The 22,341-nt window shown below is 45.8% G+C and overlaps 3 protein-coding genes across 3 annotated transcripts in view; 1 reads left to right on the top strand and 2 right to left on the bottom strand.

Moving 5' to 3' along the window:
- fnbp1b (formin binding protein 1b) overlaps positions 1 to 10,119 on the bottom strand; it is a gene marked incomplete at its 3' end in the record, with an annotated part of 66,219 nt that extends 56,100 nt beyond the window's left edge. Inside the window, 1 exon segment of the mRNA XM_084442182.1 lies at positions 9,851 to 10,119. Within this exon segment, the coding sequence (XP_084298308.1) occupies positions 9,851 to 9,874 (24 nt within the window). The 5' untranslated portion in view covers positions 9,875 to 10,119.
- A 770-nt stretch (positions 10,120 to 10,889) lies between these two features.
- Positions 10,890 to 14,373, top strand: rexo4 (REX4 homolog, 3'-5' exonuclease). Its single transcript, XM_084441675.1, has 8 exons — positions 10,890 to 11,314; positions 11,403 to 11,755; positions 12,047 to 12,199; positions 12,400 to 12,593; positions 13,333 to 13,421; positions 13,517 to 13,591; positions 13,691 to 13,765; positions 13,880 to 14,373. The coding sequence occupies exons 1-8, from the start codon at positions 11,102 to 11,104 to the stop codon at positions 14,036 to 14,038; spliced, it is 1,311 nt and encodes a 436-aa protein (XP_084297801.1). The 5' UTR covers positions 10,890 to 11,101; the 3' UTR covers positions 14,039 to 14,373.
- Positions 14,374 to 14,549: 176 nt separating this feature from the next.
- Positions 14,550 to 21,731, bottom strand: cacfd1 (calcium channel flower domain containing 1). The gene is made up of 5 exons (XM_084441855.1): positions 21,153 to 21,731; positions 19,318 to 19,390; positions 18,218 to 18,343; positions 17,722 to 17,829; positions 14,550 to 17,154 (listed from the first exon to the last, which is right to left on the bottom strand). The coding sequence occupies exons 1-5, from the start codon at positions 21,262 to 21,264 to the stop codon at positions 17,064 to 17,066; spliced, it is 510 nt and encodes a 169-aa protein (XP_084297981.1). The 5' UTR covers positions 21,265 to 21,731; the 3' UTR covers positions 14,550 to 17,063.
- Between the last annotated feature and the right edge of the window lie 610 nt (positions 21,732 to 22,341).

The following is a 22,341-nucleotide window of genomic DNA, read 5'->3' as shown; positions in this document are numbered from 1 at the left end:
CATTCACGTAAACGTCAGACGCAATCAACGGCTGCAGAAGGTGATTTACTATCAAAAGCCTTGATCATGGAGATATGAGGCACAATGCATGGTTTGATGCCCAGATATAGTATGTGATAACAACTTTAAAATATAATGAGATAACTTTAAATCCAGTTCCTAGAGTTGTAATATGATTTACTCACATAGGTTGATCATGTGCAACTTATTATATAAATGGAACAAATCTACTAACATAATTATCCTTTTTTTCTCGCTTGCCACCCTCAACAATTATGGAGAGGAAGGATATTGAGATTAGTATCTTGAAGTAAGTAATTCTGGCCTGACTGATTTACACAGTTCCCTAGTGGCTCTAGGTGAGGTCGTTGGGAGTAGAGTAATGAAACTTGGTTTCTAAATAAAGAGGAAATTCTTCTAACATTTCAAGAAATATGGAACTAGTAAACTGGGAGGTGTCCATCTGTCCATCTCTTTGTGCTGTCAGGTGAACCAAAAAAACTCAAGACAAACATATTAGGTGTTAAACTTTTAACGTTTAAAACCTTTCAAATCACACTTCACTACATGTCCTGACCTGCAGTAGGCCTACCTCAGTCAGTTTGAGGGAATGCTGGTCTGTAGACCTAGTAAGTAAGTAAGTAAGTAAGTAAGTAAATGAAACCCCTGACAGCACTGGAACTAATAAGTTGACCTTGCGGCATCACTCAACGTTTGAAACCCAGAATACCCGTATAGCTGGCTGATGTAATCAGCAACCAATCATTCTCTTCGCTCCAGGAGACAAAGGTCAATCAATGGGGAGTCAGGAGTGATCAACTATGATGGCTACACTCAAAAGATTGGCAGGTACTTTATTATAAACTTCATTAGAAACATCCATAAACAATAAACATGTAATATATAAATTAACACAAAACACCCATGTTAGCAACCGTCTCATCCAAAATGACCACACATCCAAAAGCAAAAACACAAAGATGAAATGTCTGTTCTCTAAGGATTTCTCTCCCTGCCTAGTCGCCTACAGTCCTTCCATTTAAACAACATCACGCCTAAATGACTGACGACTGGGCTCTAGCTACTAGCTAGGCAGAGAACTAGAACATTCCTTGATCTGAAGAGTCGGAACAGCCTGTGATCGCACACCTTTAAAGCACATCTTTGATTTATACTTTGCAAAAGCCTTTTTCCTTCGATTGCAAGTAAACATTTATTCTGTGCCCTCTGAGGTTGCTAAGCAACCCTAGTGTAGAGAGCAGATAGGGCACTTCAACTCCAGGGATTTGGTTGCCACCGGCACCACTTGTGGGTGGTGTGTCTCTTTTTAATTCTGTAGAAATCTGCAGCTGATTATCAGCTTTTTCCGCTCGAGGAACTCTCTGGTTTCCTCATCAAAAGAGACTACCCGTGGACAGCCACATGCAGTTGCTATGTTCAAGTACCCTTAAGAAAGACCCACTAGGAGATACACAGTCTATTAATAAATATGGAGGCCTGTATCTTCAACTATATAAATAGTGCTAGTATTGTGGTGCTTGGTACCTACCCCTGCCTCTATCTGGGCCCAGGCACATTCACGCACACACAGACATACACCAGTGTTTGCCATGTCTCTCCTATGATGTTTTTAGCCTCTCTTACTCTGAAAATGTAATTTATTGCTTTATAAATGTTCTTAGCCGGTAGACAAACATACTCCAGGAGCTTGCTCGATCGCCTTGTTGAGAGGGGTCAGGGAAGAATTTTTTACAGCTCACTTAACTGGCCCCCGGGTGATACTGTTTTTTTGTTTCCCTCTGGAATATGTAGAGGTGGGTCGTATACCCACCTCCCTTGTTCTCTGTAAAGCACATTGTGTTGCCTCTGAGTATGAAATGCGCTATACAAATAAAGCTTTGATTGATTGAGTGGTATGGTGATTCTACACTGTATTAAATTATTTGAATGTCATGTATCAATTATTGTTACATTACTTAATGTATTTTTGTTGTAATGTTTGCTGTGTGTGGACCCCAGGAAGACTAGCTGATTGCCATTAATTAGCTAATGGGGATCCTTTAAATTAACAAATAAATTCACACAGATCATGACCTGCAAGTCAGATATTGAGATTGAGAGCCATGACACAGATTTCTTATCAAGACCTTGAGCATTCGCCAGAGTGACTCATGGTACAGTAACTGCATACATTTACTCCTAGTAGGACCCCTTTAGCACTGGGGGCCTTTGTGAACATGTGATGCCACATTAAAGCCTAGGAACATGGCAATGACTGTGTTCTGTCTTTGCTGCAATACAAAGAGGAAGCCGGTGCGACATCACTAATGACAGTCATCAAGCTGCTGAGCACTTCCATAGCCTTCACACCGTAGCACGGTAGTGATTAGAGGCGCAGGTACAGTAGGGTCCAGGAGAGCAGGAATCACTCGCGTGACCCGCCAGCTCCTGTGATGATTACCCTCATACCGGCGCCATCGTCGTGAGATGAGATGATGAGATGATACTGTACAGAGACGTCTGATGATTATAGGCTGGGTCAGTCTTGAGAGAGGTATGTGTTGAGAGAAGCACAGCCTCGTGAGCCGCTTCCATGGATCAGCCTGGGGCAGTAGGCAGCGGGGCGGCTGTATAGCTCAGGGGTAGTGCGGGTCGTCCAATGGTCGTAGGGTCGGTGGTTCGAATCCCGGCTCCTCCTGACTGCATGTTGAAGTGATCTTGGGCAAGACACTGAACCCCAAATTGCTCCCAATGAGCAGGCTAGCGCCTTGCATGGCAGCTGCCACCATTGGTGTGTGAATGTGTGTGTGAATGGGTGAATGAGAGGCCTTCATTGTAAAGCGCTTTGGATAAAAGCGCTATATAAGTGCAGTCCATCTACCATTTACTATTTATAGGCAGCCCAGTGGTAGGATCTGGGCCAATAACTGATAGGTTGCTAGTTCAAATTCCCAATCGGTTAAAAGTGAGGTTAAAGACTCATCATCAGTAATATGGGACACCCCCCCGGTGAATCATTGCAACGGGGGTTCTGCTATTTGTCATTGCAAGTACGATGAAGAGATTTCACTTTTAAAGTTGGTCAAGTTCAGTACAAGTTCCCCATACTGGGGAAACAGGAGGCGTCCAGAGAAAGCATGCTACACATGAATGAAAAGCAGAAGTAGCCTAAATTTGAATGAGTAAAAGGGGCGTCATGCAAATGTTATTTTACAGGAAAACAAAGCAAAGTCGACTGTAGCTGTGTTCTGAATCACTGCCTATTCACTACATAGTGCACTATAGAGGGCGTCAGCCATTTTGTTTGTAGTGTCCGAATTCTCCACGGAATTGTCGTTCCCTATATAGTCCACTATTTATTACCCACAATTCACTTTGATTTCCAGGGAACAGTGCATGCACCCTACATTTTCTCCGTTCCCTAGGTAGTTCTCTACATGGTGAACCCTATATAGGGGAAAGGGAGTGAGGGAATGAGGGAGTGATTCCGAACACAGCTATTATCCCCCTCAGCTATCTCCCTCTGTGTCACGTCCGCTCCGTTCTCCCCTCTTGCATTGTGTGTTCAATCACACCTTTCTCTACTCTCTCTCTCTCTCTCTCTCTCTCTCTCTCTCTCTCTCTCTCGTCCTCCTTCTTTCTCCTCCCTCACTCCCCTGTGGTGCTGTGTGGAACAGTCAGATCAGAGGTGGTGAACCCATTCTTCACTGCTCTACCCTCCTGGGGGGCCAGAGATAGGGGGAGGAGAAGGGGGAGGAGGAGGAGGAGGAGGAGGAGGAGTGGGTGGGAGATGAGTGAGGCGGGGGCGGGACAACTCTCCCCCCCCTGGAGTCCCAGCCTGGGTCTTCCCCTCGGACCCCACTCGGGCACGCTCACGGAAGGAAACACGCCGGCTCGTGTTTCAGGACTGGAAGTGGCCCTGAACGTCAAGCGAGCAGCAGAGACAGGGACGGAAGGGAGGGGGGGGGGGGGGGGGTTGGGGTCCCAGGGAGGAGGGGGAGCTCGGGGGTAACGACTCAGGAAACCAGGGAGGAAAGCGACGTCTAAACCACGGCCTTTTACGGCTCAGACCTGACCCGAACGAAGATCAGCGCTAATATCCCAGTCAAAGCCCGAGTGCCGTTCGAACAAAACAGAGACCGTGAGGTTTAGGCCGGTCTCGTCTGCGCCCCTGTGGCCGCCCTGTCTGGAACTCCACTAAACACAGCGTGAGAGAAAGCAACTCATGTTACTTTTACAAGGCCTGCCGAAAAAACCCACTTTCCCCTCTCAATTACATTAGAGGGGTGACAGGCCAGCAGACGGGCATGTGGCAACAATTAAACGGCTAGACCGGTTCTAGCATTCCTGTCTTCTGCTGTCCCCGTCTGCCTGGCATAGCAGTCGATCTATTCAGAGCCTTGACTGGCAAAACAATGCATGCAAAAACAAAGTAGGACTAGGGTTCCCCCCCCCCCCCCCCCCGATGCCTGGCTGGATCGGTCTCATCAGCTGGCGCTCGTCTTTAGAGCGACCGCCTGGGGTCGAGGTCGATCAGCGTCGGAATTGCCTCTACGGGTCGACACTTCTAAGCACTCCGAGAAGAGCGCTTGATAGCGCGAACTTACCTTTAGCTGCTGCTCTTTTGTGTCCATGTCCATTTGTAGCCCTCACTTGCAATGACTGGTAAAGGGGAAATGTAGGATGCTGTGTAGTCTGTTGTCTTGTCTGTGTGCTTACATGTAGGCTGCGTTGTGTGTGTGTGTGACGGAATCGTCACAGTGTGTGTGTGTGTGTGTGTGTGTGTGTGTGTGTGTGCAGGTAAGACACGTAAACTCAAACTCTTGGCCTGACAGAAGTGAAACATGTGAAAGGTTGCTTACTGTAGGTTACGGGCAGCCTATGTTCTGTTTCCTCTTTCTAACGCATAATGAATCTAGTAGTAGATTGAGTGAAGTAGTTGATTGACTGTGACATAGAGGCATGGCTGCCGATCGTTTCAGCCTTCACAGAGGAACCGAGGACCTCATGACGCCTTGGTCATATTTCTGTTGGTGCCTCAGTGAATAAAGTTGTCAGCTACTGTAGATAATTCTGTTTGGACCCCTTTGTCTTAGTGGGTTTTTTCGATAGTTATAAAACGAAGCACTTTTTTTCCCCCCTGACCCCGGCCCCACTGGGAAACAATCACATGTTTTGCCACACTTGACTTCCTGCTTCAATGGCAGCGTTTGTGCACAGAGCCTCAGGGAGAGGAGGAGGGAGGAGGGGGGGGAGTAGGGGGGGGGGAGTTGCACTGGCGTGGCTGTGCTTGAGCTACACAAGATGCTGGTCTACTAACCTGATACTTCTCTTGGGTATTATAAAAAAAGAACAATTGTCACTTTTGAGGCTGATGAAATCAAACGACTTCACACTAGGGGCAGAGCGAGCTCTGGGTCAGCTCCATGTCTGCGGTCCATGGAGAGAGGCGGTCTTTACCCCCTGCTGGGCTGCACGAGAAACACATCAGCCATGGGTGATGCAAGCGCATGGAAAGAAAGTACAATCCAGAAGGATTTGGTTTTGCAACATTAGTTATAAGCTCACTCCCCACACCAAGGTCAAGTGGAATAACAGAGTGGGCAGCATTGATCTAGTACTTTAAGTGATTATATTGCATGTCTAGGAAGTGTGAAAACAGCAATCTGAACGAGATTTGATATGAGTGGGATGCCATCCAAAAACATGGGGTTGTGGGTAAAATTAACAGTTCACCACTCAGTGGTCCTCTGGGCTGATCAACACTCTACACTCTGCCAGGTATTGAGTGGAAAAGCCTGTTTGTGGGTCAATGGATATCAGGTTTTGTCTGGATCTAGCTAATACAAGGGGGGCTCTCGCCCTTTCTCTCTCTCTCTCTCTCACTCCAATGAAAGTGATTCAACACAAGATTAGTTACCTGCGCTGTGGAGCGCTTTACCAGCTGACTGTAGGGATGATGTCACACACATGACATCACCCCCCAGCATTATTATGGTAACTAATCGGACCAATGATATTGCACACGTGGAATGCAATAAACTCTGAACCTATTCCTTAGGCCTACAGGAGGTCTATACTCATGGTGACTCACACGTGTGTATACTTTCTGACTAATGGTGTCATTCGGCTAGTTGGGAACAAATAAAGAAAAAAGGCCAGAAGGTCCCTGGGCAGCAATAGAGCACCTCTGCTGAATAGGTTAGTAAGTGACCAGCTAAAAGCAGCTAGAACAAGGCTATCATGAGATGGAACAAGAAGCAGAAAATGCTGTGTACTTCATTGGCTACAAAAAGTATTACAGATGTCCTCCCCTCTCTCTCTCTCTCTCTCTCTCTCTCTCTCTCTCTCACACACACACACACACACACACTCTACATCTCTCTCTACCTCTTTCTCAAAAAGTTATTTCTCGTACAGAAGCAAATACATGACTACCCATCACTACCCAGTGGATGAGTGGTTGAGAAACACAGCTTGACTGTGACTGAACACACTTCCTGAATATCACTTCCTTTCTTCTGCTCTGCTAAAAAAAAACAACACCGCAAGCTGAGCTTGATGAGACCCATGTGGCATCCCATAATCTCATCTCTTGTCTAGCATGTAGCACTTGGGGCCATTAGAACAAGCCTTGAATGCAGCCACGGCCTATAAGAACAGACCATAACGTCATATAATAATAGGCCTACAAACAGAGAATCAACTACAGAGTCTGAACCAGCTCTGGAAATGTTGCATGTTTCCTTTTGATAAAACTGATAACACCTGTAGATGAGCCGGATATACAGGAATAGCATGAGTAGAGTGACACAAAACTGCCCAGTCACCCATGTTAGCCTGGGCTGAGTTTCCCAGAAGCATCGCAGCGCTACGTTCACCGTAAGCTACGGCGTTCATCGTAGCGCTACCCCGATGCCTCTGGGAAACTCAGCCCTGATCTACAAGTGTTACTCTGAATCAACACAGGACAAAGATGGTTTGATCCCGTCTTAAGCTGGGTGTTGCATGACGATACGGGACAAGTAGAGCGCGCAATTTGTCTTGGGGCACCAGTCAGCTTAGCCAGATACACCATAGAGCTCTGCTGTGTTAGGCTATAAGCCCGCCACTGTAATAACCATGATCACAAAACACCAAGTGTCTGGTAGTCATTCTGCTCTCGCAGAAAAGCAGAGCATCTGTTTGCAATACATACCTATTTTTCTTAGCATACGCTCAGTCGCTGTTCAATGCCAACATGTGCTTTTCACAATGCAGGCATAGATAAAAGCGTTTGAAACCGCCTGGGGCTTTGCAGCGCGGCCTATCACCGGTAACTGAGCAGCAGTGCATCTCGCTCTAGCAGCAGGAGGATCTGGAGGAATAGGCTGACATCACTGGCAAAACACTAGGCCTCTGAAGTACTGACAGGGTTCTCTGTGACCTTTACACCGAGAAAATTATTGGAGAATTCAGTGGAGGCCAAGCCACACTACCCCCCCACCCTCTCTCTCTCTCTCTCTCTCATGTCCCAGATTTTTAACCATCTCCAGACCCTGCTGCTTTTCTGTCTGGCTGCCTGCTGAATCGACTTCAGCTGTAGAACACAAGGAGGTGCTGGAAACCCCAATGGACAGACTCCCCCACCAGATATAAAACACACACACACACACACACACACACAACCCATCATTTCCCATCGTCACAAAAGGCCCTTGGATTGGACACTACTGACTGACTGAGACTCCCAGTTGGAGCGATACTTGACGCTGGGATCGTGTACTGTATCTTGAATCTTGCACGTCTTTGTTTGCACAACCATGCATCCCTAGGAATTCCCCTTGTTAAACACTTATTATGTCTGTAGCATGACTGTACAGTCCATCTGTATATAATTGCATGTCTTGTACTGTATACTGTATGTTGCACTCCTTGGTATGATTGTACAGTTCATCTGTATATTTACATTTCTGTATATTATATATATAGTATATATATATACTTGCACCTTTGTTTCTTTAATTTTTTTTATGTCCCTTGAATGTGGCTGGTGTAACTGTGCAATTTCCCCTCTGGGACTAATAAAATACCTACCTACTTACAAGCAGGATGTGATGGAACAGCCCTGTGCTTCTACCAGACAATTTGTCCACTTCTAAATGACTGGTATTGTTGTGGTGGTCCGGTTGGCCCACATGTTTAACAACAGCACCGGCACAACAACGGCGACAGTAACAACAGGCAGACAGGAGGAATCCCTCTGCCGAGCCTGCTTATTAGCTCGCCGTAAAAATAGCAGCGGCAGTCTGTAATCTTCTTTATTCCCATGATGGAGTTTGCGACACCGCGTGATTTTCAGTAGTGGGGGGGGGGGGTTCTCTGCGAGTATGTGTGTGTGTGTGTGTGTGTGTGTGTATGTGTGTGGTGGGGGGAGAGGAGGAGGGGGGCAACCTGCCCTTGAGTCGGGGTTTGTAAGCAGATAGGAATCCATGAATCCAGCTCAAAGCGCCTGGCTTCCTTAACTGGTCATGATTCATTGCTGGCTGCTGATCAGTCTCATATGAACTCTGTCGAGTCTAATGCTTTGCTATAAAGCAAGACTTTTTGGCACGGCATTGCAAATGACACCGGGATTGAAGAGAAGGAGCAAGCTGAGAGAAAACAGGTAGCCTTTCAGAGGCCGGCCTGGTGCGCCCTGGGACTGGACCGTCTGCAGTCGTTGGCCTGGTGCATGCTGGGACGGGACTGTCTGCAGTCGCTGGGCTGCGCTTCTCAATTTTGGTGCCAGGGCACATGAGTGGGCGGATGAAAATGTTGCGTCACAGCTGTGGAATTTTCAGCGTGGTATGAGCTCCTCCTTCCTCTCCCCCTTCCCCTCCTCCTCGTCGAAATAACCAAACGGGGCATCAACCAGCTTGCCTGGTTTGCCCATGGGGTTTCAGATACATCTATTGCAACAGCAAGAGATACTATCCTGGGCATAGGCAGAATGATTTTGGCTTGCTGCTGCTTTAAAGATGTGGGGAAGAGCTAGTGGACAGCATTGTAAAGACTCAACTGTCAACTGTGTTGCTGTAATCAGCAAATGACAAATGTGCAGCGACTTTTCTCCGTATCTTCTGAGAAACCACAGACCTGAGTCCACATCCTGCTCGGCTACAACCATCATCTCAGACAGCGCAATCAGCAGGGACAGGCACCGGGGCAATGCCTGTTGGACATTGTTGATAAAATCATTTCCTGGTCGCAATATTGAATGTTGCTAAAGCTTGCTTATGATAATTCAGATAATGATGATTGACAACAGGCTCAAGCTCTTTCTTGGCCTATCCTACGTAGCCTACAGTCGATGCCGTTTAATAGATAAATGTCAATATACGTGTTATGCTCTGTGGTAAGCATTCAAAGTCTCTCCGCTATGACAAAATAGCAACCGTTTATTTTGAAATGTGTTACATCTTTGCCATGCGTTCCGCTTTTCTCCGATTTGAGTTCCGATTCGAGAGGCGGTAGAGCAGTCTGCAGAGGAAGGGTGCAAAAATCACACACAGGGGGTGTGTGCGCGCTCAGATCAGCGTGTAGATGGACTGATATAGTAAACTGAATATTGAAAATGTATCGCTACTTTGATCATATGTCATGATCATGTATACTTGCGTATAAGGAAATACATGCTCACTGTACAACCTGCACCAGTTTGATCCACAATTTGATCCATGTTGACCACAACAAGTCATCATCACATGATATTCGCAACGAACAGCTTTCAAAATTGGGACTAAGCCTGAGAGACGCATCTTCTTTTTGGTAACGCTTTGTATTAGGCTAATTAAAACCGTTATGTGCTGGCACTGGACTGGTCACTTACCCATAGCTCTGACCCCCAGCTCATGGTTCCAAAGCGATTTCCTGGTAATAATCCACGATTCAGACAGGGTGTATAGATGCCAAACCACAGCAGCTGGTATTGTTATTTTTTATCCTATGAGGTTCCCCGTCTCTTTGTGAGCGCCCTGCTAATATGTCCTTCCTCCTAATGCCTAAATGCGAGTTTTCACCTCCTCATTCTGCCTTCTACAAAATGGCCAGGAGCAGCAGCATAATCTTCAAACGGAGTGTAGCCTGTGCAGCGCGCGAGCACCCGCTTTCAGCCAAACGACAGCTGCATACGCGCGCTCACTGGAAATGGCCCCACACTGAGCGGGTACGATGATGAGCCTGTATTGATCGAGTGATGACAGAATATGTATTGTTAACATTCACAAAGACAGGGTCGCAGGGTCACAAAGCCAGCCATTTAACAGAAGATTCACTTAATGAAACTCAGTCAACGTTACACAGTTAGTATAAAATAATAATAACAATGTTATAACAGGCTCCTCATTATTTTCATGATCATCATTAGCATTGGGCCTATCAATTCCGATTGCATCATGATTAGACCGACTATTGTAGCCTTTTCTTGAAGTGTGAAATGAATCTGTCACCACTACATTTTACGTGATTTTTTGGTTTGTAAATATGGGCGAAGTTTGCTATTTCATTCTGAAGAATGTGAAATGGTCACTAACGCCGGCCACAGTGCATAAATAAGACAACACTGCCATCTAGGTGTCAGTAGTTGATGCCTACTGTCTCTGTTATGATAAAGCAGTAAGCACCTGCGATAACCGACGTAAAACTATTTATTTATTTTTTAAAGTCTATAATGAAAGCAGCTTTATTATAATATATATAACATATTATAATGACATAATGATACATTATTCATTGATGGTGCACCCCTTTATTTGTGCGGACAGATAAACAAGCACCAAGTTTCCTTTCGGTCTTAATACTTTGTGGCACAAAACGGAAGTACACACAGCAGCATGGTTTTTGAAATGAAACGTGTTGGGATACATCTCTATAGCATGTGTTTGGAGGTGACCGTATAGCTATTTATTAAGCTAATTAAGTGTGTAAGTAATCTCTTTTTACCCGATGGTCATGACTTGTTATTGTTAAAGAGTGTTAACGTGCTGTTAGAGAGCTATAGCATAAAGTACGTGTTGCTAGCTATCTAGACAAATAGCTGGTTGGTTGGTTAGCTAGTTAAGTTAGCTAGTTGTCATACGACATGTCCAAGGATAAGATAAATATAACGGACTCTGCTGCCACACCTAAAACACAGCAATCCACAGCAAGTCAAAAGACAAAGAAACTAAAAAAGAAGATTTGGAAACACAGTCCAAAGAAGGAGCCATCACCTAAGGACCAGGGGAAGTCCAAGGCGTTGCTCCCTCCGAAGGATGCCCAACAGTTTTCGGCCAATTGGAAAATGTTATTCGAGGTACAATAATGATTTAATTTCAATAGTTGGAATACACGTAATTGATAGCATGCAGTCATAATCATAAATGTCCGTTATGTTATTACAGGTGTTAAAGCCTAACCCACCACCAGTGAAGAGTCAAGCCCAGCTGGACTCTAAGAAGAAGACTCCGCAAGTGGAGACTGTTCATGACAATTCAAAGAAAGACAAGACCCATAAGAAGCTGGCAAAAGACTTTTCAAAGAACACTGCCAAACCCTCACCATTGACAGGTGTGAAAGCAGGACAGGAGAAGGCTGTTCCCAGCAGCTCTCAAGTGAACGGGTCGGCTCCCTCAGAGACACAACAGAGACCCAAAGCCACGAAAAGGAAACAGGATCATGGCAAGGCAACGAGCAGCAGTGAACACACGGCAAAAAAGAAGAAAACCGAAGAAGTTACAGATAAGAAAACCACAGAGTATGTAGCCTGTACTCGCTTTGTGTTAGCAACATTGGTGTCCTGTGCTCACTGGCCAGTATTTCAGATTGAGATGGGGGGCTTTGGAGAAAGTTGAATGATTAATTGACTGAGTGAATTGTTATATTGCTTCTGTATATCTTTGTGTTGTTGTACATTTAAAATAACATATACTATGGCTGGCTATTTGCACCAACTACTTAGTTGACTAAATTGCATTAAAACATACCCAGGCATTACTTGTTGCTAAATTAAATGAATAATACCTACCGACTATCTGTTCCCTACTAGAGCAGACCTCTGGTTCGATGACGTGGACCCTGATGACATCGAGGCAACAGTGGGGACAGAGGTAGCAGACATCATGAGGAGGAAGCAGGGCACCAAGATGACCAAATCCCAGGACACTGAGAAGGCCCTGGTGAAGGAGAGGGCATTTGAAGGGTAAGATAAAATAGTTTCCATGTGCTTTCTGACCAAAGCAGACTTTTTATCAGTTGAAGTTCATTTAGCAAGGGTCTTGAGTACCACTCTTAACACACATGAACACATTATACTACTACTACCACAACTTCAGTGAGTCCATTTAATTTCCGGCTCATTTTCTCTGGACTGACCGTGTGTGCCTCCTCTCTCCCTGTCAGGCTGACCAAGGCGGTGGCCATGGACTGTGAGATGGTGGGTGTGGGCTCAGACGGGGAAGACAGCATCGTGGCTCGGGTCTCCCTGGTCAACCTGTTTGGGAAGTGCATCTACGATAAACACGTCAAGCCCACGGAGAAGGTGACAGACTACAGGACAGCCGTCAGCGGCATCCGACCCGACGATATTAAAAACGGTGAGCCACAGAACTAGCCTGGTACGACCCTCCCGATCTAGCGAGCTCACTGCTTCGCTCCGCAATATCGGTCTGGCCTTCGCCCCATAGAGAGCGATTATGTGGGCGGGGGTACTTGCCTTGACAGACAAACACCTTCAACCGAATCAGCGTTCAGCAAACCTTTGCCAAATCCAGTCTGAAGAACGGCAAAAACGTCTTTTCCACCGAGAAACTCCGCTAGTGCATACTCTTGTTCTTGTTTAAGTGTTGTGATTAAGTCTATTTCTGCAATAACTGCACTTATAGCTGCGTTTATTCTTCTAACGTTAAAGTTACCACTCGTTGCTTCTGGAGCCGCCATGTTTGTTTAGCGAGCGGCAGGGACACGAACCAATCAGGGGCTGCGTTCCACTGTGGGGCGGGACAGCAGTTAAAACGCAGTCCGTGATTGGCCCGGTATGGTCTGGATTTTGGCATAATCGCTCTGGAGTAGGCGAAGGCCAGACCGTTTTGCGTTAGTGAAACAGAATGTGAGCTCGCGAGAACGGGATGGTCGTACCAGGCTAACACAGAACGGTCCAACCGTGCGATTTCCTCTCTTGCATTGTGGGTAACGGCCTGCACGAGTGTGGAGAGACTGGCGGGATCTCTGATGGAATTCTTAAGATGAAGAGTGGTTTCATTTTGTCTTGTGCGAGTGGAGCGAGCGACGAGGTGGAGTTTTGATTATGACGGCGATACCTGTGATGTTGTACAGGTGAGAATGTGAAGGCCGTCCAGAAGGAGGTAGCCCAGATCCTCCAGGGCAGAATACTGGTGGGCCACGCCATACACAACGACCTGAAGGTAAGAGTCGGCTTCACCCCTCCATCCTCCTGTGGTGTCATCTGATAAACCTATCGTTTACCAGTCCACTCAGTTGCCTTGCAATTCCCCTCCAGATTTTACTGTTGGATCACCCGAAAAAGAACATCCGAGACACCCAGAAATATAAACCCTTCAAGAAAATCGCAAAGGTACGGAAACCAAAGCTTGATTTTGTTTCTCCTAACGCAGTGGTCAGTGGTCATCATTCAGTAAACTAGTTGCTGATACCTGGTTTGTTGTCTCTTCAGAGTGGTCGGCCTGCTCTCAGAGTGCTGTGCAAAGAAGTTCTCCACGTGAAGGTCCAACAGGGAGAACACTCATCGGTGAGACACATTCACACACTGCCAGACTGATCAGTTTGATGAAACACAGCAAATGTCTGACGAAAGGTCTCCATCTCTCTCCTCCTCCCTCCCACTGCCTTATCTGTTGTGTAGGTCCAAGATGCCCAGGCCACCATGAGGCTGTACACCCTGGCGAAGAAGGAGTGGGAGGCAGAGATCAAAGCCAAACGTAACAACCCGTGTCTGACCAAGAAGAGTCCAAGGAAACTCAAGGCCCCCCAGGCCCAGAGTACTGTACATGAAACTGACTGATTAGGACACCACTGGTGTGCCAGAAGACAGAACCTCCACCCTAGACCAGCCGGCAAAGCAGGCCTGGTGCATTGATCCTAAAACATTTCTGTGTTTCAGAGGTTGTGGATGGGATATTGAGGGAATCTGTTAAGGTTGTCCATCCATAGAGAGGTTTCACAGCAACTGTTCAGCTCCCATTTTTTCCGAGTCAGTTGGAAGTGTTTGAGCTGTGCTTCAGTCCATTTTTTCCGAGTCAGTTGGAAGTGTTTGAGCTGTGCTTCAGTAAAGAGATCCACCTCCTTGGAGCGCTTCTCCCCTGATGTTCCCCAAGTCTGTCTTTTACCCCTGCCTGTTTTTGGACAGTTATCTTTATCTGAATTTCAGATGCTGTTTTGGAGATGGTTTGCCTGAAAATATATTTGAAAACGTTACCATTGATTAAAAAAAAAAAGAACCCTAGTAATCTTTGTGTTTCACATACTAAACTGTTAACAAATTCGAAGACAGGACATCGTTCAAAAAGGCAGAATATTTTATTGTCAGACAGGGAAAGAAACAATATCACAAGCAAAAACGTTAGGTTTGTTGGATCACATTATACCAAAGAGACGGACACACCAAAGTCACTCGGGTTGAACACACTAGATGCAGCATATGCAAACATCCCTTACTGCACATCGGTCAAGACAACTGAGGGCTGAGCGACTAGTTAGTGTATTGGTGCTTAGTACAGGTCTCTTACCAGGGCATGCATTAAGGCTGTCTGCTTTAGACTAGAGAGAAGGGAAAACTATACCAGCTGTGCCCGTTGGTGATACTGTAAGGATTACTGTTTCTATTAAGCAGAGACAAAACTGGCAAAGAGCATCATGGCTGATAACCCAATAAACGGAACTAGTTTATTTCTTCTTGGGAGGCAAATGACTTGAGTCTCAGACAAAGCGATACCACAAGACTTGGTTTTCTACCAACTTTGATTTATGCTACACGGTACACAGTTTCTTGAAGGCCTAACAGGTGTGTTTCACATTTTATCTGTATATGAGTGCTTTGCTGGTGTTGGATTCCCTAACCAAAGCTGGTTAGTGTGCGGTCAGTTCTTTTGTATTGCAGCCCTGTTTGTCAGTTGAGTACCCTGTCTGCTGCCCAGATTAAATCAAATACCTGAGAAGTGGTGATGGGTATCTGTCTAGGAGTATTCTACTGTGAAACTAGCCCTCCACTCTACACACCATGTCTGAGCATCTGGAGAACAGGATTACTGTGGAACTAAATGTTAGTGTTTCTATCTACTAGTAGGTATCACACAAGACACAATGCTGTAAGAGGTGTAAGCCTGCATGCCGCAAAGCCTTCCTCGTCACTATCAGCGACCAAACGACAACCAAACAATCATAGCACCTTACTGAAGACCGCAGTAGTACCTGTGACCAGAGACTGAACACAACTCATCTCTTTTCATTGATTGGGGACAAAGGCAAAGCATGGATCTGGTGACCATGTGACCTAGACACACTATAAGGTCCCTGAATCAAGACACGTTCCCTCATCAGAACCGTTAAAATCATTTTAAAGTTCCCATGACTTGATCATGACTGATCACAGCAGTAACTTCAACTCACAGAGCAATCTGAGATAGCATTGGTTCAACAGGTAACAGGGAGGTCCAAGACCAACGGAGAAGTAAAAAACAATAAATTATAATGCAGCATAGCAGTTAAGATCACATTCAGCAGTAGTGTCTTCACAAAACTCACAAACTGTACAACCAACCGTTTGAATGTTGGCAGTCTGACACCAGACAAGAAGTATCTGCTACGAGCCATCAGCCATGCACAGAAAGCGTTTGTTAGAATTGTTTTATCATCTCCCATATTGTCCCAGGTTCACAGAGCTGGCACTCCAAAACACGCTACATTTTATAGGATCTGTAACAGATTAAAGGGGCGGTCTGCTATTTTGGACATTTAGCCCTATTTGTGGTTGGTCTACCATGAACCTGAAACACAGAGATCATAATTTCATTGATCGTTCCAGTAGTGAGCTACCTGCAGTTCTTATGCAGGCTCTCACTGGGCTACAATGGAGGTCAATGGGGCATACGTAAATGCTTTGCAAAACTATGATAAATGTGCTCTTCAGAGACGGGAAGCACAGGATGTAATCTTCCCAGTCTCAGTATGCTCTCTTGTGAAATGCATCGCAATCCGAATATTTTTAGGTGTTTGGCATGACTTGCACATAGTCCTCCATGGGAGCAGTTAAAACAAGTGCCATGGGAATGCTTATGTCCAAGCCTTGCCAAACATGTAAAAACAGTCAGATACATTTCACATTTCAATGTCCAGAACAGCACACTACCCCTCTAACGTGTCCTGTAACAAACATTTTCTGAAAAACTTTTTATTTTTTTAAAAACATCTTTGGGGGAACCATCATACATTCCCAGTTGCCAATGGTCAAAATCCTTAATGCCCATATAAGCAGGACAAGTCCCAATATACACAATTACACACATAGTGGATGACTTGGGGCTAAATGACAAAAAACCATAACCGATGTTTCACTGAAAATTTCCCGAAAGGCTAATTGGCTGAGCAGATGCACAATTTCCTACTCGCCTTAAAAGGGTTATCAGAGTGACCTAGATAACGGAACAGAATAAATAAATAACCCTACAATCTTTACACAACTATAACACCAATCTCAATGAAGAAGAAAACATTTCACACAATTAGGGCCGAATGACAGATCAAATCTATATGGAGCAATGACATCCGATAGGCCTAATACATACTTGGGAGACACAGTATTTTCAGTACATAAATAAACTCGGGGACAAGGAGAGGGAGAGTTCAGAGGATGAGAAATAGAAGACGTTATTTCCTCCTCTGCTGCGTAGAGGGATGCTCTGGGCTAACCAAGGTGAAAGCCTAGTATCAGGTCGTGTGGGCTGGAGAGGACTGTAAGAGGGGGACGACGTCTTTCTTCCCTTGGTTGAGGGGAGGGACACTCCGCCGTGGGAGCCGAGGGGGACGGTGGGTCACTGAGGAATATCGTCTATCGTTCCGGTCATCTTCTCCTCATCCCCCTGTTGCTTGTGCTGCAGTCTGGCGTAGCTCACCGCGTCTCCTCTGAAAAAGAGAGAGAGAGAGAGAGAGAGAGGGAGGGAGGGAGGGAGAGAGGGAGGGAGGGAGGGAGGGAGGGAGGGAGGGAGGGAGGGAGGGAGGGAGGGAGGGAGGGAGGGAGGGAGGGAGGGAGGGAGGGATATAGAGCAGTATATAGAAAAAAACAGAGAGAAAGAGTAGGGGAGAAAGCATTAAATGTTAAAGTTGATTTTGATGGTTAGATGACAGCATGAACAAAGATGTTATCAGGAGTAGTTACACTACATCTCCTGTATTAGAATCTCAAGATAATCTTAATCGAGTGATTAATAAAACCTGAAAATCTATGATTTTATTGTTTTTTTAAGTGAGGGGGGGAGGGAGAGAGAGAGAGAAGAAAGAGAGATTAAAACAAAACTCATCATTCTAAAATCTGACTGTCAAGTCAGTCCAATAATGAATTATTACACACATTTAGGACAAGCAACCTGATAGCCACATCCTAGTTAATAATAAATACAAAAATAAACGTTATCTATCTCTGTGGGGGAGCAATTAATTTGTCCACCAGGCTGATCGGTACAAGAGTCTTACTTTTTCCCCAGAGAGGCAAGGCCATACAGGACTCCAGTGGCGAACGCGATGGCGTTTCCAAACAGGGTGTTGAAGGAGAACTTCAGGCATATAGGGAACAGAGCCATCCTAGTCCAGGGAGACACAACACAAGGGCAGTGAACAACAGACCAAGAAGAATGCTAACTGTCCTGCTACATTACTAACATCCTCAATACAGTAATTGGTAGAACAATGTGCTACCGACACGAGAAGTCAACCGTCAGTTACAACTGAAGACCTATGGTGGGTCGAATGCAGTGAGGTTCAGTCTAACAGTGTGCAGCCGTGAAACAGGCCTCAGTGTGGTCCTTCTCAGTCAGACCTGGGTCAAATACTATTTGAAATAATTTCAAATACCGACAGCCCCCAAAGATAAATATCAACTCCAGGCAGACCCAGGCAAACGCTCCAAGTATTTGAAAGGATTTCAAATACCAGTCAACCCAGGTGTGCTGTCAGTGTGGTTGTCACTCACCCGCAGTAGAACAGGGCTTTCTGCCAGGGTTTGAATTTGTCTGCCCGGGCCGCGATCGCGTTAGCGAACTCTATGAACTGACAGCAGAATGGGACTTCACACAGGAACAGCACAAAGGCGTTCAACCTTAGAACAGGAGGAGAGGAAGTTAGCACAGCCAGGCATGGTGCATTCACACACACGCGTGCACACACAGACACAATGAGAATTACAAGTCTACCGTCATCTCTACTGATAGGGCCATGGTCTGTTCTAAGTGATGGGTGGATAATATTGTGAGGATGGGGACTTTTTACACTGAACCTTTTTTGTTCAGTTCAACTGGTGATGGAGGTCCACTTACTGAACCTGCTAATGGGAATCAGGGAGTGACAGTGACCTCTCTGAGGCCCAGGGATGACCACCACCCAGAAACCGTCACTCCAAGAATACAACTGATGCCATAGAGGATTTGGACTGAGGACAGTCATGTAATGTGCCTGTGGGACTGCAGGCTTATCAGTTAAAGCAGCTCATGTTTGAATGGTTTTGATGAAGCATGTCACCGTGTGAATATTTATGATCTATAAACGGGGAGTCACTGAGACGTACAGTAAGCTTTCTGCTCTAACCCTGTTCTCCTAGATTTGCTTTCTTGAAATGGCGTGTGAACTTGTGGACAAGTAGGAACTTAGAGCAGTGAGAATGATGTGTTTTCATATTTGATATTGGGTTCCTGCCCTCATTATGATGCTGTGTTGGTTATGATCATTGTGAATAAATGCCCCCCGCAATCAATGCTGTTTGAGACATGCTTTCAGGGTGAATAGCCTGAGTCCCTAAACGGGCTAACCTTTACTCAATTCCTTTTACTGTTCCAACAAAAGCGCCATAGTCCAACACAACACTGATCAGTGAGAAACAAATTGGAATTCATTAGCAGCACACAGTAGTCAGTAAAGATACAGAAAGATAAAACAGAAATCAGGTTCAGTAACATGGAGAAACAGCAAGTGAGGAGAGAGAGCCTGAGAGACAGACACCACACATGGGTATGATCAGAACTGGCTACTGAGAGACCCTCAGAGCACAAAACAATTGCTGTGAGACGGAAATCTTACACCATCCATACTCCAGCCGCGATGTTTAGGGGGTTGACAGTGACACAGTTCCACACTCCTGCAATGGCACAGGCTATGACAACAGAGAGAGGGACACAGAGGAAGAGAGAGAGAGAGAGAGAGAGAGAGAGAGAGAGAGAGATGTGGGGGGGAATAAAAGACAACGTTACATGGCTCACAAAGAACAGAATCAAGTACAGACAGGCAGGCATACATATGTATGGCCTCCCAGGGCCTGGCTAGAGGGAACACCACAAATTCCAACAGACACCGAATCAAAGGGAGGCTCTGTTCCGGGTCATTCCGTTATGCTGGAGATGATAAATAGTGGTGTGGCTCTAGAAAGGAGAGTAACCACATTAGCTGTTAGCTTCAAAGGCCGACCACCACTACTACTACTACTACTACTACTAGTACTACTACTGCTTAGAAAGAAACAGCCTAGTACCCAGAGGAAGGAGCCTACAGAGGATCTGATTGGGGGTCAGAAGGCCAGATAGGAGGCAGATGACGAGCGTTAATCTGATTTTACAGTTTCAGTAGTATCCAGCTGGGCCCAGGGCTGCCTGGTGACAGGCCCCGGTATTGTAGCACGCTATGAGCTTAGGATGAGGGACACAATGAACAGATGGGAAAAGCAGAGTCATTACACTGTTCTTCCTGTGTTCACATGCATAAGCTGCCTAGCACAGACATTTAGCCTAACTGGACTATTGTACTGAATCATTTGTATTACGAAAGCTGGGGTGGACTTTGTCATATGGACACAAACTGCTAGTCATCAGTCACTAAAAAAGAATCATGGAAAACCTCTCATGTCGCTAACAGATCTATGGAGCTCTCATCAGAGCATCATCATGATCATAAAAAAGTCTGGCCAAACCTCCCACAAGTCCCCGACTGCTCAGCTAACCTGGCACGCTTGTGCGATTCACATACACATGCATATACACACACAAACACACACACACAGTCTGTTTGCACAGAACGTGGGTGTGAGCAGTCCTACAGACATGTCTAATCATGATCCATGGGTTAGTGGTGAAAGAGACTAGGCTAACTCTGCAATGGCTACAGTAGCCTACGCTGATCTCTCTGATTCTCCAGCCTCTTCAATAATACAGAGCTCCATTGGATATGCAGCGAACGGGTCCAGAGTGTGAATGTGATACAGCCGCCGGTGCTCCAGTGTCACAGCCAGGGAGGGGGAGGAGGAGGAGAAGGGCTGCGGTAGGTCGCAACTGCTGGTGGGGGAACGCAACGGTTGCCTCACCTCCAGAATCATCACCTCCATCTCATTCCCCCTCAGAGAAGTGACAAGTCAAAGTTCTCTATTCGCTACACCAAGACTGTTAGGCTACAATAACGTTATTGACATTTGTTTCTCTAGGTGGTGGATGAAGAGTTCTGAAAAGAGAGGCCTCATGACTGGGAACAATGTAGTTGGGTAGCTACTGTATGTGAGTCAGACAGGCAAACGGGTTGTGCAGAGAACACAGACAGAAAATTGGAAAATTGTGAGACTGACTGATGTGTGGACAGCTAGCTAAGAGAGACGCGGGGGGGGGGGGTCATTGTCTGAGCAAACAGGGGGGCAAGAGAGACGTGGAGGCTGATGACTTCAGAGAATATCAATCATAAGGACCATTAAACTCAATACTGAGTTTACTGAACTACAATCAATTAGCCCATCATTCAGATTCGTTCAGATACATCATGTCACCACACGAAGTGTCCACAGAAGAATGTAGGCGTTGTCAGCTGTTGTGTTAACGTATTAGCAATGTTAATAATGACATTAAAAGTATCTGTGTATAGCTAGCTTCCATACTTACATATTCCTCCCAGTACCCCAGCAATTTTGCAGAGCCATCGGTACCACCATGACATGCCATCATCATCGGGGTCGGTTTTAGGTGGAGCAGAAGCCTCGTCGGTGTTCATCATTGTTCCCCCAATGAATTATTCAGATATTCCACCAAACAATAGCTACTACAAGCTAACTAGCTTGCTAGCCAACTCAGTAGCTAAATGACAAATGGTGACAGCCAACTTACCCGGTGTCAAATGACACACTTAAGTCAACAGATGAAACAAATAGAAAACACAGATCTCGACCCGATCGTGCTCTTTATCGTTACTCTCTACTCTCCCTAGCTCGCTAGTAGGGAAGCCTGCTAATGCTAGCACCAGCTGTCTAGATCAGCCAGCAAGCAGGCTAACGTGTTAGTGCAAGCTACTATTATTATGTGCCGAGGTATCCTGACGATGGAGGATGATAAGAAAACTTCTGCTAGATGGTGAAGACTACCGATTATCTACGCCATTAACAATAACACCAGTTAGCAAGCTGGCTAGTTAGATACGATTGCTTTGTTCACCATCTACTCCATCTAGAAAATGCTGCCGAGTCGCCCCCTCGTCTTGTTGTCGGAGGCTTCCCTTGGTCTGCCCGCGTTGCATTGTGGGAGGGACCCGTTTGTTTACATGTCATGATGCGGGGTGTGTTCCAGAGACCCGCAGCACTACACTGCCCCAGAGCAAACACAGCAAGTGAGACCACTGAAAATGTTTATTGTTCGCACAAAAAAACATTATAAAATAAAAACATTGGCAGTAATACTTTACAAAAGTCAATAAAGATGACATCTTTAATTATACGTAATTATTCATGTTCATACACATTCCTCTTCACACTATGCACTGTCATTGTGGTTCACAGATTGAGGCAAGAGTTCTTTGAGGTCATCCAGTTGTCAAAATGTGTCAGAGGTTTCAGAAAATCTGACAGATCCTCACAGCCTCTGAGCCTACATGGATCCTTACTGCTACAACACATTGTATGATGGAGGGGTAACTAAAGACCAGAGAAGCAAGTGGAGGTAGATAATCCTGTCTGGAACCGCTGAGGTCCAGGCCTTGGGTTTATAGTGAGCACACCTGGCTGGCTTTCACCAGTCCTGTTTGGGGTCCCGGTTCACACAAGTCCCCGTGGCTCTGGCTGGTTAGGTTATGGCCACAGTG

The sequence above is a fragment of the Borostomias antarcticus genome (genome assembly GCF_949987555.1).
Source record: "Borostomias antarcticus genome assembly, chromosome: 8".
In the NCBI taxonomy this organism is placed as follows: domain Eukaryota; kingdom Metazoa; phylum Chordata; class Actinopteri; order Stomiiformes; family Stomiidae; genus Borostomias; species Borostomias antarcticus.
Note: the sequence above shows the minus strand (reverse complement) of the source record. Positions and strands in the feature narration are given on the sequence as shown.

Excerpts from the sequence above, each read along its gene's own strand:
- cacfd1 (XM_084441855.1), bottom strand. The coding sequence starts at position 21,264 with ATGATGAACACCGACGAGGCTTCTGCTCCACCTAAAACCGACCCCGAT. Across the intron at positions 18,344-19,317 it reads GCGGCTGGAGTATGGATGGT|GTTGAACGCCTTTGTGCTGT; the intron begins GTAAGATTTCCG and ends TCCTGTTCTAAG. Across the intron at positions 17,155-17,721 it reads CTTGCCTCTCTGGGGAAAAA|AGGAGACGCGGTGAGCTACG; the intron begins GTAAGACTCTTG and ends TCTCTTTTTCAG.
- rexo4 (XM_084441675.1), top strand. The coding sequence starts at position 11,102 with ATGTCCAAGGATAAGATAAATATAACGGACTCTGCTGCCACACCTAAA. Across the intron at positions 11,315-11,402 it reads ATTGGAAAATGTTATTCGAG|GTGTTAAAGCCTAACCCACC; the intron begins GTACAATAATGA and ends ATGTTATTACAG. Across the intron at positions 13,422-13,516 it reads CCATACACAACGACCTGAAG|ATTTTACTGTTGGATCACCC; the intron begins GTAAGAGTCGGC and ends ATTCCCCTCCAG.